The sequence below is a fragment of the Eptatretus burgeri genome, chromosome 2 (assembly GCF_056783735.1).
Source record: "Eptatretus burgeri isolate ZD-2024b chromosome 2, Ebu_testis_v1, whole genome shotgun sequence".
Classification (NCBI taxonomy): domain Eukaryota; kingdom Metazoa; phylum Chordata; class Myxini; order Myxiniformes; family Myxinidae; genus Eptatretus; species Eptatretus burgeri.
Genome location: NC_140962.1, coordinates 116,597,705 through 116,611,544, shown reverse-complemented (window position 1 = coordinate 116,611,544; position 13,840 = coordinate 116,597,705). Strand labels below are relative to the sequence as shown.

Here is a 13,840-nt window from a genome sequence, read left to right as displayed (position 1 = left end):
TGTTTGTGGCCCATATACCGACCTAACACACACCATTTGCCTCTTTATCGCCACCCATACCATAACCATCCACCCCATCTTTCCACTCTGACCACCTGCTTGCTGATCTCTTCTGATCCTATTATTTCCACACCATTACACCTTCCATCCCCACCCACATGCAACAGCTTGTATCCTCCTACCAACCTCCTTGCCCTGTCTCTTTTCCATTTGGTCTCCTTCACACACAACACTTCCAAACTCCTCTGCATTACCTCCATTAAATCAACCGCTCTCACCTCCATCCCCCCCCCCAAATTGATCCCACATTCAAACTACCAAGCCGAACCTCACTTCTGAAGTGCTGCCTGCCTGACAGAGCTAGTACCATCTTGGATTATAATTTAGGACGTGCAGGACCTGTGGAAATGGTGCAAACAACACTCCAGTTTCAGCCCCCTGGCTGACCTGCTGAACCTACTACAATAGCCTGATGTCCACACACACACACACACACACACACACACACACACACACACACACACACACACACACACACACACACACACACACACACACACACACACACACACACACACACACACACACACACACACACACACACACACACCTCAACACTTGACTCCTCACTCCTCCCTCACCCGACTCACTTCTCCATCACCAAAGTTAATTTTAAAAAAGTCCAAATGATCAAAGTAAACACAGTAGGTGCTTTTCACACTCAATTCCCGCCACTCAGTTCGACCGTCGACTCCTTCCCTCTCCTCATCTCCCACGCGCAGTCCAAGCCTCTGCATATCTCTGCCAAGCCTCACACACTCCGTCTGCCAATACCACAAAGAAAAACCAAGCCGCATCCAAGGATGAAACTCAGCCCACACCGCTGAACTGCTCCACCCCACCACGGGCCAAGCCGTATCCACAGGCACAAGGACGAACCGCTCCACTTCACCACAGGCCGAGCCGAGTCCACAGGCACAAGGACGAAACGCAGCCCGCCCCGCAAAACCGCTCCACCTCACCTGCACGCAACACACAAGAATTACCCTTTGGAACCCGCTAGAATTACCCTTTGGAACCCGCTAGAATTACCCTTTGGAAACCGCTAGAATTACCCTTTGGAACCCGCTAGAATTACCCTTTGGAATCCGCTAGAATTACCCTTTGGAACCCGCTAGAATTACCCTTTGGAGCCCGCTAGAATTACCCTTTGGAATCCGCTAGAATTACCCTTTGGAACCCGCTAGAATTACCCTTTGGAGCCCGCTAGAATTACCCTTTGGAATCCGCTAGAATTACCCTTTGGAACCCGCTAGAATTACCCTTTGGAATCCGCTAGAATTACCCTTTGGAGCCCGCTAGAATTACCCTTTGGAGCCCGCTAGAATTACCCTTTGGAGCCCGCTAGAATTACCCTTTGGAGCCCGCTAGAATTACCCTTTGGATCCCTTTAGAATTACCCTTTGGATCCCTTTAGAATTACCCTTTGGAGCCCGCAAGAATTACCCTTTGGATCCCTTTAGAATTACCCTTTGGATCCCTTTGGAATTACCCTTTGGAACCTGCTAGAATTACCCTTTGGATCCCTTTGGAATTACCCTTTGGAACCCTTTAGATTTTAGAATTATCCTATGGAACCTGTTAGAATTAAACATGGTGGGTTAGAAAGGTTCCTCTTCCTCATTTTATATGGATGAATGGAAGGAAGGACATAGCTGAATATTGACGTGGCTGCACCATTTAAAAATAAACATGATAAATTATCAAACACCCTTTTGGGTGATATTTTACTTTTTTGCATCAATTGCCTATTAATGCAATATATCCAGTTCCATTTCCTGTCGGACACTGCTATTTGCGGATTCACTATTTGCAGACCCGGCGTATTCGTGGGTCATAAAGTGTGACCTGCTTCGACTTTCATGTTTTGTGTATTCAAAATTTATTTTTATTATTATTATAGTAAAAAAAAAATACTTCAGGACTGGTCTCTTATATCCACCTGGGAAATTGGAAATCATCCTATATCATAGCATTACATTAAAATAACTGCAAAAACGGATCCCCTTAACTCGAGGCCAATTTGCTAACTTTGAATCATCAGCAAGGTTTTGGAATCCATCATCGCAGTTGACATAAAATCATTCCTTTCTCCAACTGCCTCATTTCAGATCAATTTGGATTCAGACCTGGCCACTCTACCTTGGACATGTTGCTTCTACTCTCCCAATAATGTATGGAATCCATGGAGGCCCTCAATATCAGACATGAGAACAGGGCCATCTCTCTGGACATGTCTCAAGCTTTTGATACAGTCTGACCCTGCCTTACTCTCCAACCTGTCTGTCTATGGAATCCAAGGCCAACTCCACTCTTAGATTCCTGACTTGACTTCCTCCAGTCTCATAGACAACGTGTGGTTCAAAACGGACCCTTTCATCTGCTCTCCCTGTCAAGGCTGGGTACCCCATGGTGATGTTATTGGCCCCATATTATTCCTAATGTTCATCAATGATCTCACTGACTGAAAAATTCTCTTTATTGCTTCGCTGAAGACTCCACACTCTGCCATGGCATTTCTCATCCTTCTGAAAGACAGACAGCAGTCTCTTCCCTCTCCTCAGACCTTGACAAAATCATAAACTAGTCAAACACAATTTTGCTTATGTATCCATATTGTCCACCTTTTGTGTTTTCCCATTCCCCTCATCATTATCTGCATCCCTTGTTTGTCTGTCTCTGTCTACTGAAAAGGCTGAATGCCTAAACTCTGTTTTCTTCTAAATCTTGTCCCCCAAACCCATCGCTTTCTGTACCCACCTTACCCAGTCGCACCCAGCTGTTCCTGGACTCTGTCCTTTTCTCCTGACAAGGTGGAGATTTTGCTATCGAACCTCGCCTCTGATTCTGCAACCGGTCCAGACAGCATTAGCGCTCATGTTCTAAAAACCTGCTCTGCTGCTCTTACTCACCCTCTCTCTTCCATTCACAATCATTAACTCAAGGTCTTCTGCCATCTGCTTGGAAATCAGCAAACATTACTGCTCTGCATAAAAAAGTTGCAAAAAGTGATCCCTGCAACAACAGACCAATCGGCCTGCTGCCAATCATCAGCAAGGTCATGGAATCCATCATCGCTTCCAACATCAAATCCTTCCTCTTCTCCAATGGCTTGATTTCTGACCATCAATATGGTTTTAGACCATGTCACTCTACCCTGGACTTGCTGCTCCTGCTTTCCCCAACAATGGATGGAGGTCCTAAATGCCAAACATGAGATCAGAGCCATCTCCCTTGACATATTGCGAGCTTTCGATATGGTCTGGCATCCTGTTTTACTCTCCAAATTCTCTGCCTATGGCATCCAAGGCAATCTCCACTCATGGCTCGTGGACTTCCTCTCCTGTTGCAGTCAACGCGTGGCTCTTAATGGAATTCTTTCATCTTCTCTTCCTGTCCAGACCGGAGTTCCTCAAGGCAGTGTTCTGGGCCCTGTGGTTTTTTCTGGTTTTCATCAATGATCTCTCAGACTCTGGAAAATCCTCTTTATCTCTTTGCTGATGATTTCACCTTCTGATCAACAGGCAGAAGCCTCATCACTCTCTCTGCAGATCTGGAGAAAAATCACAAGCTGGTCAAACACTTGGAACATGTCTTTCAATCCTGACAAATCTCACACTCACTCTGTCTCTCTGAAAGAAATCAAGTTTTTTTTTTTTGTGGGGGCCTAAAACACTTCCATACACCCACTAAGGAATGGGGTCACAGATTATTTAACATTACTCTTCATGTAGCTACAAAGACTTTGGCACTATAGAGGGATTTAAAATATATAAATATAATAAATCCAACTTTTTGTTTCAAAAAGTGTGTGTGTGTGTGTGTGTGTGTGTGTGTGTGTGTGTGTGTGTGTGTGTGTGTGTGTGTGTGTGTGTGTGTGTGTGTGTGTGTAAATATATGTGTAATATGTGTTGTATGTTTATAGCCTTAAACAATCCCTATACTAGCACTCACTGATGAACCTCGGAAAGTTTGATGAAGACCAATTCAGCAATCTCTGAGAAAAATGGTGACAAAAAACATCTCTCATCGTGTGGATTGCATAATATATGAGAGAGCATATATTTTATTGAAAATATATGGATCTATTTGATGTCGACAACATCCAAAATATGATCCAAAATCTTTTTTGGAGGAAGATTGAGTTTTGGCTTGAGCCTTGGTGTTCATCCCTAATTAATTTTCTGCTTCTTATTTAATACTTCATAATAGTTACAGGAACATCCAAGAAAATCAAACTTATCTGTTACCAGCAAAACTGCATTTCATTCCTATTGATTATGATGATAAGCATTGGAGTTTTGAAGTACCAATTATACCAGAGGTCACAGCATCTTTTTGTACAAATGGTCCTGGAAGCATGAAGGTGAATATATTCAGGTTTATATCATCCCCTACAGCTTTGGTTCAGTCTTTCGTTCATGCTGATATTATTTTCCGTATAATTTTATTGATAACGAAAATTGTTCGTTTACCTCACAAAAATGGATCCGCACCTAACTTTTCAAGTAGGACATCGCAGTCAGCTTGTCAGCTCCATTTCTGCCCGAGTTTATTGTCCTCTGATTTAAGTGCCTCTCATTTGCATCTTAAAATTAAGACCTATTAAGGCGGTGTGGCTCTCCGTGGGGCGATTAGGCACCCGTAAACAGATAAATAAAGCCCTCAATCACAGCCAATTCGAAAATGCGTTTGTAAGTCGGGTGCTGTCGTGATCTGCCTTTTGTCCTACCACCTGCTGTCTCTCGCTATCAGTGAGACCTGTAGGGCACAGGAGAGAGAGAAAGACCTTGGAAATGTAAACTGAAAAATGTTTCGGTGTTTGTAAAAAATATATATATTCTAATTAGAAAACATCCACATGCTTTGTGTTTGGGGGGGGGGGTGCTTTGGCCTCCTCACTCCCCCTCCCTTCCAACTCCCCCCCCCTCCAAATTTACTAACTTGCATTGTCATTTATGAAAATCTATAATGTGAAAATTTCTGACAGCAATATAACAGGTGGAATGATTAAGGAATTGAAGAATTTAATACCCATTGTTGTAAGTTGCTGTCAATGCAGGTGAACAAATATTCCAAGTTACCTATTTTGTTTCACTTTGTTGTGTTGAACGAGTAAAAGTTTTCTGTCAAATTCAGTCACTGTGCCCATCTTGCATGGTTCAAACCAACCGTGTTTGTCGCTCGGAAATCATTCACCTTCCCTTTATCTTTTTTATTATTTAATTTTTTTGTGGTAAAGAGTTCTGGGTCTTTGAGTTGAGCTGGAAAGTTCATATTGTGGGGCTGAAACTTGCCTAAACACATCGACATAGCATGCCATCTCCTTCTGTAACAGGGAGCTCTGCGAGAGCAGGCCCGTGCAGATGACACTGTGAGCCAAAACATCTCAGCAACGATCTACGATGACATACAGCAGGAGATGAAACGTGCAAAGGTCTCACAGGCCCTTTTTGCAAAAGTGGCAGCGATGAAGAGCCAGGTTGGTTCCTGGTTGTTTTTTGTTCTTCCTCTTATCCTCTTATACTCTGTTTTGTATACGATTGAGTCATTAAAATGAAGTCTTTGAGACTAATTTTGATCATATAAATGCAAAACAAATTTGAACGGTGCTCGTTATTTATTCATTTAAAAATTAATTTGTTTTTTTTTAATCGAAATTCATCAGACTATTTCTCTTTAAGTGGGTCAACTATACTAATCAAGGTATTTGCTATGATCTACTGGTATTCATTGAACACTGAAGATTTGTGTGGAATCAAAAGTCCTTGGTGCAATTTGTGAAATTTTTATTTTTCGTTTGTCCTTTTTTATTTTTTATTTTTAAAAGGTCTGGATTGACCAATTCAGAAGCCTACCGAGGGAGATGAGCATATTAACATGTTGGGATAATCTTGGCATTTTCCCAACCATTAATTGCTCCATATAGCCATGAGCTTGTTTCCTTAGCATCCTCAGAGTGGTTGTACAAAAAAGTGGATCACACATCGCATTTATTGTTCCATTGAGGAACTTGTAGAGAAGCTTTTGCAAAGGTTGCTTTGAATGATGACAGCGCCACATTACAATAGATGTAATATTAAATTAAGGTATCCAATTCAAAATGGCATTTTCTTGTTATGAGGCACGTGGTTAGATTGTGTGAGGTGACACGGACAGCCCATTAAGCAGGTTTTGCTGATTTGATGTAAAAGTTTTCTCCACTTCTCCTCGAATTCTTGTTAGTGCAACTCATTGTGATTTGTTGATGGCATGGCTTCCCAAAGGAAAGCTTGAATAACGAGGGGCTTATTCATTCCTTCATTCATTCTGAAGGCCATACATCACAAATTTATTCTGAACACCCAAAAAGACTGCTAACCCTCACCACCAATGGGCCCGCCTGGCACATCACAAGCTGTTGCAGTACATGCATCTACACCCGCAATTTCACTCCTCCGGGGCTGGGACGGGGGAGCGGGAATGATGGAACGTCGGGCATTGCACATCCATTCCGGGGGAAACGGCCGATGTCAGTTTAATGCCGGCGAACATCTGGAACCCACTCGCCCCAATCTCCGCTGCCACGCACCCAGCTCTGGTTCTTGCTTGAACGCGAATCACCCGACACGCTCTCTTACACGCAGTGCCTTTTGGAGTGTTTGAATCTGTCAGTGAATCTTCACACCCCTACAGTAATGTAAAACAAAAATATATTAATGCCTTGCATCTGATGCTGTACAATTTGTTCCCATTTTATCTGACCTTTGTCTCCCTATATATGATGCAAATGCACTTTGAGCAGCAATATCGTATTTTAATTTGCCTCGATGCACGAAGAAGTTTGGTGGGTTCATATTTTGAGCATCAGTTAAAAAATAACTTTTATCCAGGGGTTTCATTAGTTTAAAGATAGTGCTAGCATATAGAGTTTAGAGGAACTGTGACAATCTCATACCACAGCATTTGTCATATACAGTATGTATTCAAGTGGAGGCCCATACAATTTTTACCGAGCATCAGGACACTGATGGGCTGCCATCTCAGAAAACAGCTTTTTAGGGGTAGATAAGGTTTTTTTTTTTTTCACATGATAAGTAAGACTTGTGGAGGAAATTACACATGCAATATAATGCATGAAAGACAATTACATTGTCGCACATTATATAAAGTAACGAAGTACCATGAAATCAAAGCTAACCCTTCACCATTTCCACTACCTTGATGACACGCACTTGTTTCATTGAGTTACACAGCAGGGATCCCATTAGTGCTGGCTAATCGTTAAAATTACTACTTTGTTGAAATTGTCAATTTGAAATGCAAATTCTCATTGAGCTTGTAATGATTCTCTGTATTTAATCAAAGTGCTATGCTGGGACATAAAAATGTCAATGTAGTTTATCAACTGCTTCACTTTAACTAATATAACTAGCACCAATTGAAAGCACATCCACAGAGACGCACAAAAGCATTTTTTTCTTGTTTGGGGAGCATTCAAAAAAAAAATTAAGTACCAAAATAGGACTTTCACCCACTCCCAACCCTCTTTATCCTTAACCTCAGGATATCTTTGGGACATTGCTAAAAGTATTGGGACAGTAATAAAAAGACATTATCTTCAAAACAAGTGCAAGTTTCTTGTTGGATTGTGGTCTGTTGATTCTGGCCCTTGGGCAGCATTCCAAAACATCCCAGTCATTCAATTAGGTTTGAATCAAGGCTTTGGGCTGGCAAATGCAGATTTTGATGTGTTGACCTCGACCCAATTCCTTATAGGCAAAGCAATACAGCAAGGTACGTTGTCATGTGGATATATGTAAGGGCCCTCATCTTCATGGAGCATCAAATCCGGTACAAAACATGACCAGACATATTTATCGATCACTTGTTGTTTTTTTTAGTGTGGAGGTGGGAGTCAAAAAATGTACAGGCAGTTTTGGAGGGTTCATTTCAAATTTGAATGTGATATTTTAATATGTTTGGCAATACAGTGCACATCCCCTCTTCATGTCTATTCTTGTTTTTTATTTTCCCGTTTCTCCCATGTCTTTATTTTTCTCTTACCTCTTTTGCTCCTTTTCTAAATTCATTTTTCCTTCCCCCCACCCCGTCCCACATTTTCAAAGTGCTTACATAATATGTTGATGGATCTTTAAAAGTATGGCTTGGAGGTCGTGTACTTACCTTTCATCTGTCTTGACTGAGTTCAGTTCTCATCCTGACTCTAAGCTGTTGTCTTGGTGCTTCACAGTTGAGGGATTGCATTATTGAGTGATGTACCACTGTCCTTTAGAGGGGATATTTATTGGCTGTCCTGGCTGCTTGCATTTGCTCGTCTGCTCTGGTGAGGTAAAATGGCATGATAGGTAGGTACCCTCATTAAATTCGAAATTATTGTCCTAGTTGGCTGCTTCAGCAACACCCTGCAATAGAATGTTGACCCATCCTAGAGCTCATTCTCAGCAAGAAAATGTTCACAACAATTAGTGCAGATCACATTGATGTCACCACAGGGGTATTGACAGAACATTAACCACATTAAAATCATTAAAGTAGGTTGGTTATTTTATTTGTAAAGGGTACAGTTTTTAAAGGCTTATGAAATTACTCGATAATAGCTTTTCAGCATATAATTTTATACACATTTGATGGGTCAGCCATTTCTTTCCCATGCCATCCCAACATATGATCGCCTTACAACCCAAAGGTTCATTTGTCAGATAGAACCTTTGGATTCTTAGGTGACATATGAAGTACAGTAAACCCTCCAATATCATAGGGGTTAGGTTCTTGGAAAATATTGCAATGGTTAAAACTGGGATTGTGGAAACCAAGGGCCATTGGAAAGAGGGGTGTTCAGTTTCTGGACTTCGAGAAAATATTGAGGAAGATCAATGGCATCCATAAATACACTTTTCAATTGAAACAAGAAAAAGAGCAATCAGAGATCGCAGACCCTTGCCAGAATTTGCTTTGTGTGGCGTTTGTGTACTGGTGTGTTACGTAATTAATAAGATACATAACTAGAACTGCCACATTATAACTGCTGGCAGTGATGACCGGGCACCAAGATTTCCTGCTTTGATCTGACACCTGACCCTGATCCATGACTTTTTTTAATTATTCAATTTAATTTAGAATGGGATTAAAATAAATTCAATTCAAATCAAATGGAAGACTAAATAGGTACAGTCCTGCATTGGAGTAATCAGAAGGAACCCAAACAAGCAAAAAGCAAAGATGAAGTCATCAGGAGGAACCTGGATAGGATTCACATTTCAGCTGCCACTCCTCTACCCTGAAACCCATCCAGGCACAGCCAAGTGAGCTTTATTCAAAAAATAAAAATAAAAAGAACCCATATCGAAAATTTAATTCTGGCTGCCACACCATCCATCCGATCAAGTTGAAATTTAAAACATCTATTCACCATCATGACTCTATCATAAATGTGAAGTTTCACTCTGATTAATTAAGCAGTTCCAGAGAAAACATTGTTATTTAATATTTTTCTTCAATCCAATATGGCTGCCAAACCGTGTGACCTTTCGATTATTCCTTAACAAACTTGTTCACCTATGGCTTGGGGAACATTTTTGTGAAGTTTCCCCTTGATTTGTTCAGCCGTTCTGGAGAAGAACATTTTTGTAGGTTTTAGGGTAAATCCAATATGGCTGCCAAACCATGTGACCTATTATGTCATATTGTGAGCCTTTTGTTCCTCATGGATAGGCGGTCATACTTGTAAAGTTACTCCTCTCTGTTCAGCCACTTCAGAGAAGATTTTTGAAGTTTTTTTTGTTTGTTTGTTTTTTTTAAATAAACAACATTGTTGCCAAATTGCATGACTGACGTCATTAATTTTTTTTCTGTGGAGCTTATTATCCCTAGATGACCCTCATAAATTTTCATACTGATCAGATGTAGCATTCTACATATGCAATTATAATGTCATAACGAAGGCACCTTTGACATCATCAAAAAATTTCACACTTATTCCCCATGAGGAGTATTTGCCATGTGCCAAGTTTTAATTTTTTCCTTTGTGCGGTTTCAGAGATAGAGGTCCAAAGTTTTTCTGTTTTTCCAACACTAGAAGCACCCGCTCCCTACGGGATCCATCAAGGGGGTCATGTTATGCCTATTTTACTCCAAGGGGTCCCAGGATGACACACCCAAAAAATGGTTGCGATCGGTTCAGCCGTTTTTGCGGTACATGGGAACAGACAGATGGACGGACGGACCGACATTTGGTGAATTATAGTAAGATGCCAGCCACACCACATGACCTATGACATCATAATTATCAGTAAAACATTTTACATGAGTAGTTGCACCGATGGTGAAAATTTTGTCTCAATCCGACAAGCATTTGTGGGGAACAACACAAAAGTTCTGTGCGGACAAACAAACAAACGGACCCAAACGCAATACCCTCTCCTTCGATGAGGGTAATATCCACGTGAATACAAAGTACAATAAATATGGCATACACTACCGTTCAAAAGTTTTAGAACACCCCCATTTTTCCAGTTTTTACTGAAAGTTAAGCAATTCAAGTCCAGTGAATAACCTGAAATGGTACAAAGCTAAGTGGTCAATTGCCAGAGGTTAAACAAAAAGGTTTAGGTTACCAAAAACTGAAAAATAATGTAAATTTCAGAGTTGTTAAAAAGGCCCTTTTCAGGGAACAAGTAATGAGTTCGCAACTGCAGCTGTTCTGCAGCAATGGAAGTAAATTAAGCCTCAAAGTTGATGCAAACAATTTCTTCAGATGTCCCAACCTTTGTTGATTAGTTACAAACCCTCTGTCTGTATAAAAGCAGTGTTGGAACAGACTGTGTAACTACACCCTCTGAAGCATTACTTGGACAATATTGCACTGCAGGAAGTAGTATATTGCTATCATAATGGTGAGAAAAAGAACGACAGACAGCCCATTATAACCCTTAAAAGTGTAGGTCTTTCTTTTCGAGAAATTGCAAAGCAAGCTAAGGTGTCGGTGAGTACAGTTTCCGACACCATCAAAAGGTACTTGGAAACTGGAGGAAACTCTAACAGGAAGAGGTCTGGTAGACCCAAAGCCACAACACAATCGGAAGACAAGTTTCTGAGAGTCAACAGCTTGTGTGATAGGCGGCTCACAGGACAGCAGCTTCAAGCACAGCTTAACATTGGTCGGAGTAAGGAAGTCTCCGTTTCAACTGTGAAGATAAGACTTTGAGCTGCAGGTTTGACAGGTCGAGTGTCAGTAAGAAAGCCATTGCTAAGATGGAAAAATACGAAAAAGAGGCTTGCGTAGGCCATGAAGTACCGCCAGTGGACTACTGAAAACTGGAAGATCTTATGGACTGATGAATCAAAATTTGAAATCCTCAGTTCATCACACAGGGATTTTGTACGCCATCGAGTAGGCGAGAGGATGGTTCCTCAGTATGTGACACCAATTGTCAAACACGGAGGAGGAAGCGTGATCTGGGGCTCTTTTGCTGGATCCAGAGTCGGCGACTTGCACAGAGTGACTGGGAACCCTGAACCAAAAGGGCTACCACAGCATTTTGCAGTGCCATGCAATACCCTCTGGTCGACCACAGAGTTGGTCAGGGGTTCATCCTACAGCAAGATAATGACCCAAAACATACCTCCAGGCTATGTCAAACTACCTTAGAAGAAAAGAACAAGATGGTAGGCTTCAAATCATGGAATGGCCAGCACAGACTCCAGACTTAAACCCCATCAAGCTGGTTTGGGATGAACTGGACAAAAGGGTGAAAGCAAAGCAACCTACAAGTGCAACACGTTTGTGGGAACTTCTGCAACAGTGTTGGGGAAAAAACTTTCCAAGCAATATTTGATTTCCATTGTAGAAAAAATGCCACAAGTATGTTCGGCTGTTATATCTGCAAAAGGTGGCTACTTTGATGAGTCAATAATTTAGATTAAATTTTGTTCAACAAAACGATTCCATGATTTCTTTTTTTATCTGCAATCGTTTATTTGTTCTTTGCTTTTCATTTCAGAATACATTGAAGCATTAAACTGCTTAAATTTCAGTAAAAACTGGATAATGGGGGTGTTCTAAAACTTTCGACCGGTAGTGTAAATTAAACAAAAAAACATGACTTTTACCTTTTAAATTTATTCCAAAACAGTGAGATAGGTGAGGGTAAACATGTTACATACTGTTCATACTGTTCTCTGCCAAAAATAGAAAACACAAGACTTAGCTCAGAAATAATGATGCTGTTGCAGCAGGGAGGGTGGAGGTTAGATAGTTGTGGATGTCGAACTTGCGTTGGCTGTTGGATCATCACGAGCATGCCAAAGTTGCCTGCTGAAGAAGGGAAAAATTATCCTTGGCCATGTTTAACCAGAGCAGATCTTCCAGACTTGGACAGGAAGGTACAAGATGGCATCCTCTTCCAAAATAATCCCATCACTTTGGTGTTAAATATCTGCTCAAGCATAAATCCCTTCACCTTGTTTCATGAGCCATGGTTGAACTGGAGCCTTTGGACCCAGGTGCCTCATAAATATGTTCGTAAATCCACAATGATTTCTCCCGTGCCTCGGTCCACCCAAAGGCATTTTTTTCTGTTTGGTCCTCGATCCAAACATTAATCGCTTTTTCCATCCTTTAAATATGATGATCATGGAATTAAAAGGAGCCTTTGTGCTTTGCTGGCAGGAACCCTTCAATGGACATGTGACTCAGGTTTACACATAGTTGATTAATTGATCCGGTAATGGTGGCCACAGATACTGCACATTCACTTCTTGTTGACGTATCTAACAACTCTGTTTCTTCGCACAATGTCATAATCTTTCTCTGCCTTTTGGCACGATTAATTTTGTCAATTGTTTTACGTTTGGGTGCTATTATCAACTGTTTTGGGTCGACCATATCATATATATCTAGTATTACAGGATCTCCGTATCTCATTTCCTGTTCATGGTAGGTAGGATGATTGTAGGAGAATGCTCTGCAAAATAATTGAAATTATTTGGGGACTGACCAAAAATTGCAAGTGAGATTTATTTTATCATGGAGGCAGGATGCTCACTCTTGTTTAAAAAAGAAATAAAATAAAATTGTATATGAAGTTGAGGCTCATGGAAAACCTAGAACATAGAAATGGTAGAAGGAAGGGTGGTTGGAGTGAGGGGAAACACACCAAGAGTGGGAGGACACTTGGAGGAAGAATGAGCATGAGGAGGAATGAGGTCAAGGAGAGGAGGAGAGGGTTGAACAAGCTGGATATAAACTCAAATATAGCAAGAAGAGGAAGGGAAAATTGTAGGGAGAAACAGAAAAGGAAAAAAAAAAAAAATCAGAACAGAGTGTGAGGGGGAGGAGAAAAAACCCAATGTCCTGGAAAGAAAAGGGTGTGCTTGGGGAGGGATCATGAGTATAGTTGGGAGAGAGGGGGCGAGGTGAACTGTAGTGGTGGTGCACAGCCAACTTGAAGCCCTTTTGGGAAGAATGGGATTGAACAGACTGAAGAAGTTGGTTCATTGGTGAGATTAAAGTTGAACAAAATAGTGGAGAGGGGCAGTGAGCCAGGATTTTGGGAGTTTCACAGGAATGTCACCTAAAGTCAGTTACTTGCAGACCATGTGCCCTCTGCAGAAACCTGTGGGGGGGGGGGGTATAGAAACAGCAGAGGTTGCAAGATGAAGCGGGTGGTAGAAAACAGAGGCCAATGACCTGTCTGTGATGCGAGGGTAACTGGCCCAGAGATTCGGCTTCATCACTAGATATTTGAATGATTTTGAAGTCCTTTGCTTCCACTTCATT

The 13,840-nt window shown here is 41.3% G+C and overlaps 1 protein-coding gene across 5 annotated transcripts in view; it reads left to right on the top strand.

Moving 5' to 3' along the window:
- Positions 1–13,840, top strand: part of SATB2 (SATB homeobox 2) — a 133,829-nt gene that overhangs the window by 86,374 nt on the left and 33,615 nt on the right. For all 5 annotated transcript variants that reach the window (XM_085870896.1, XM_085870897.1, XM_085870898.1 and 2 more), the window contains one exon: positions 5,399–5,542. In XM_085870896.1, the coding sequence (XP_085727022.1) occupies positions 5,399–5,542 (144 nt within the window). The remainder of the gene's footprint in view (positions 1–5,398; positions 5,543–13,840) is intronic.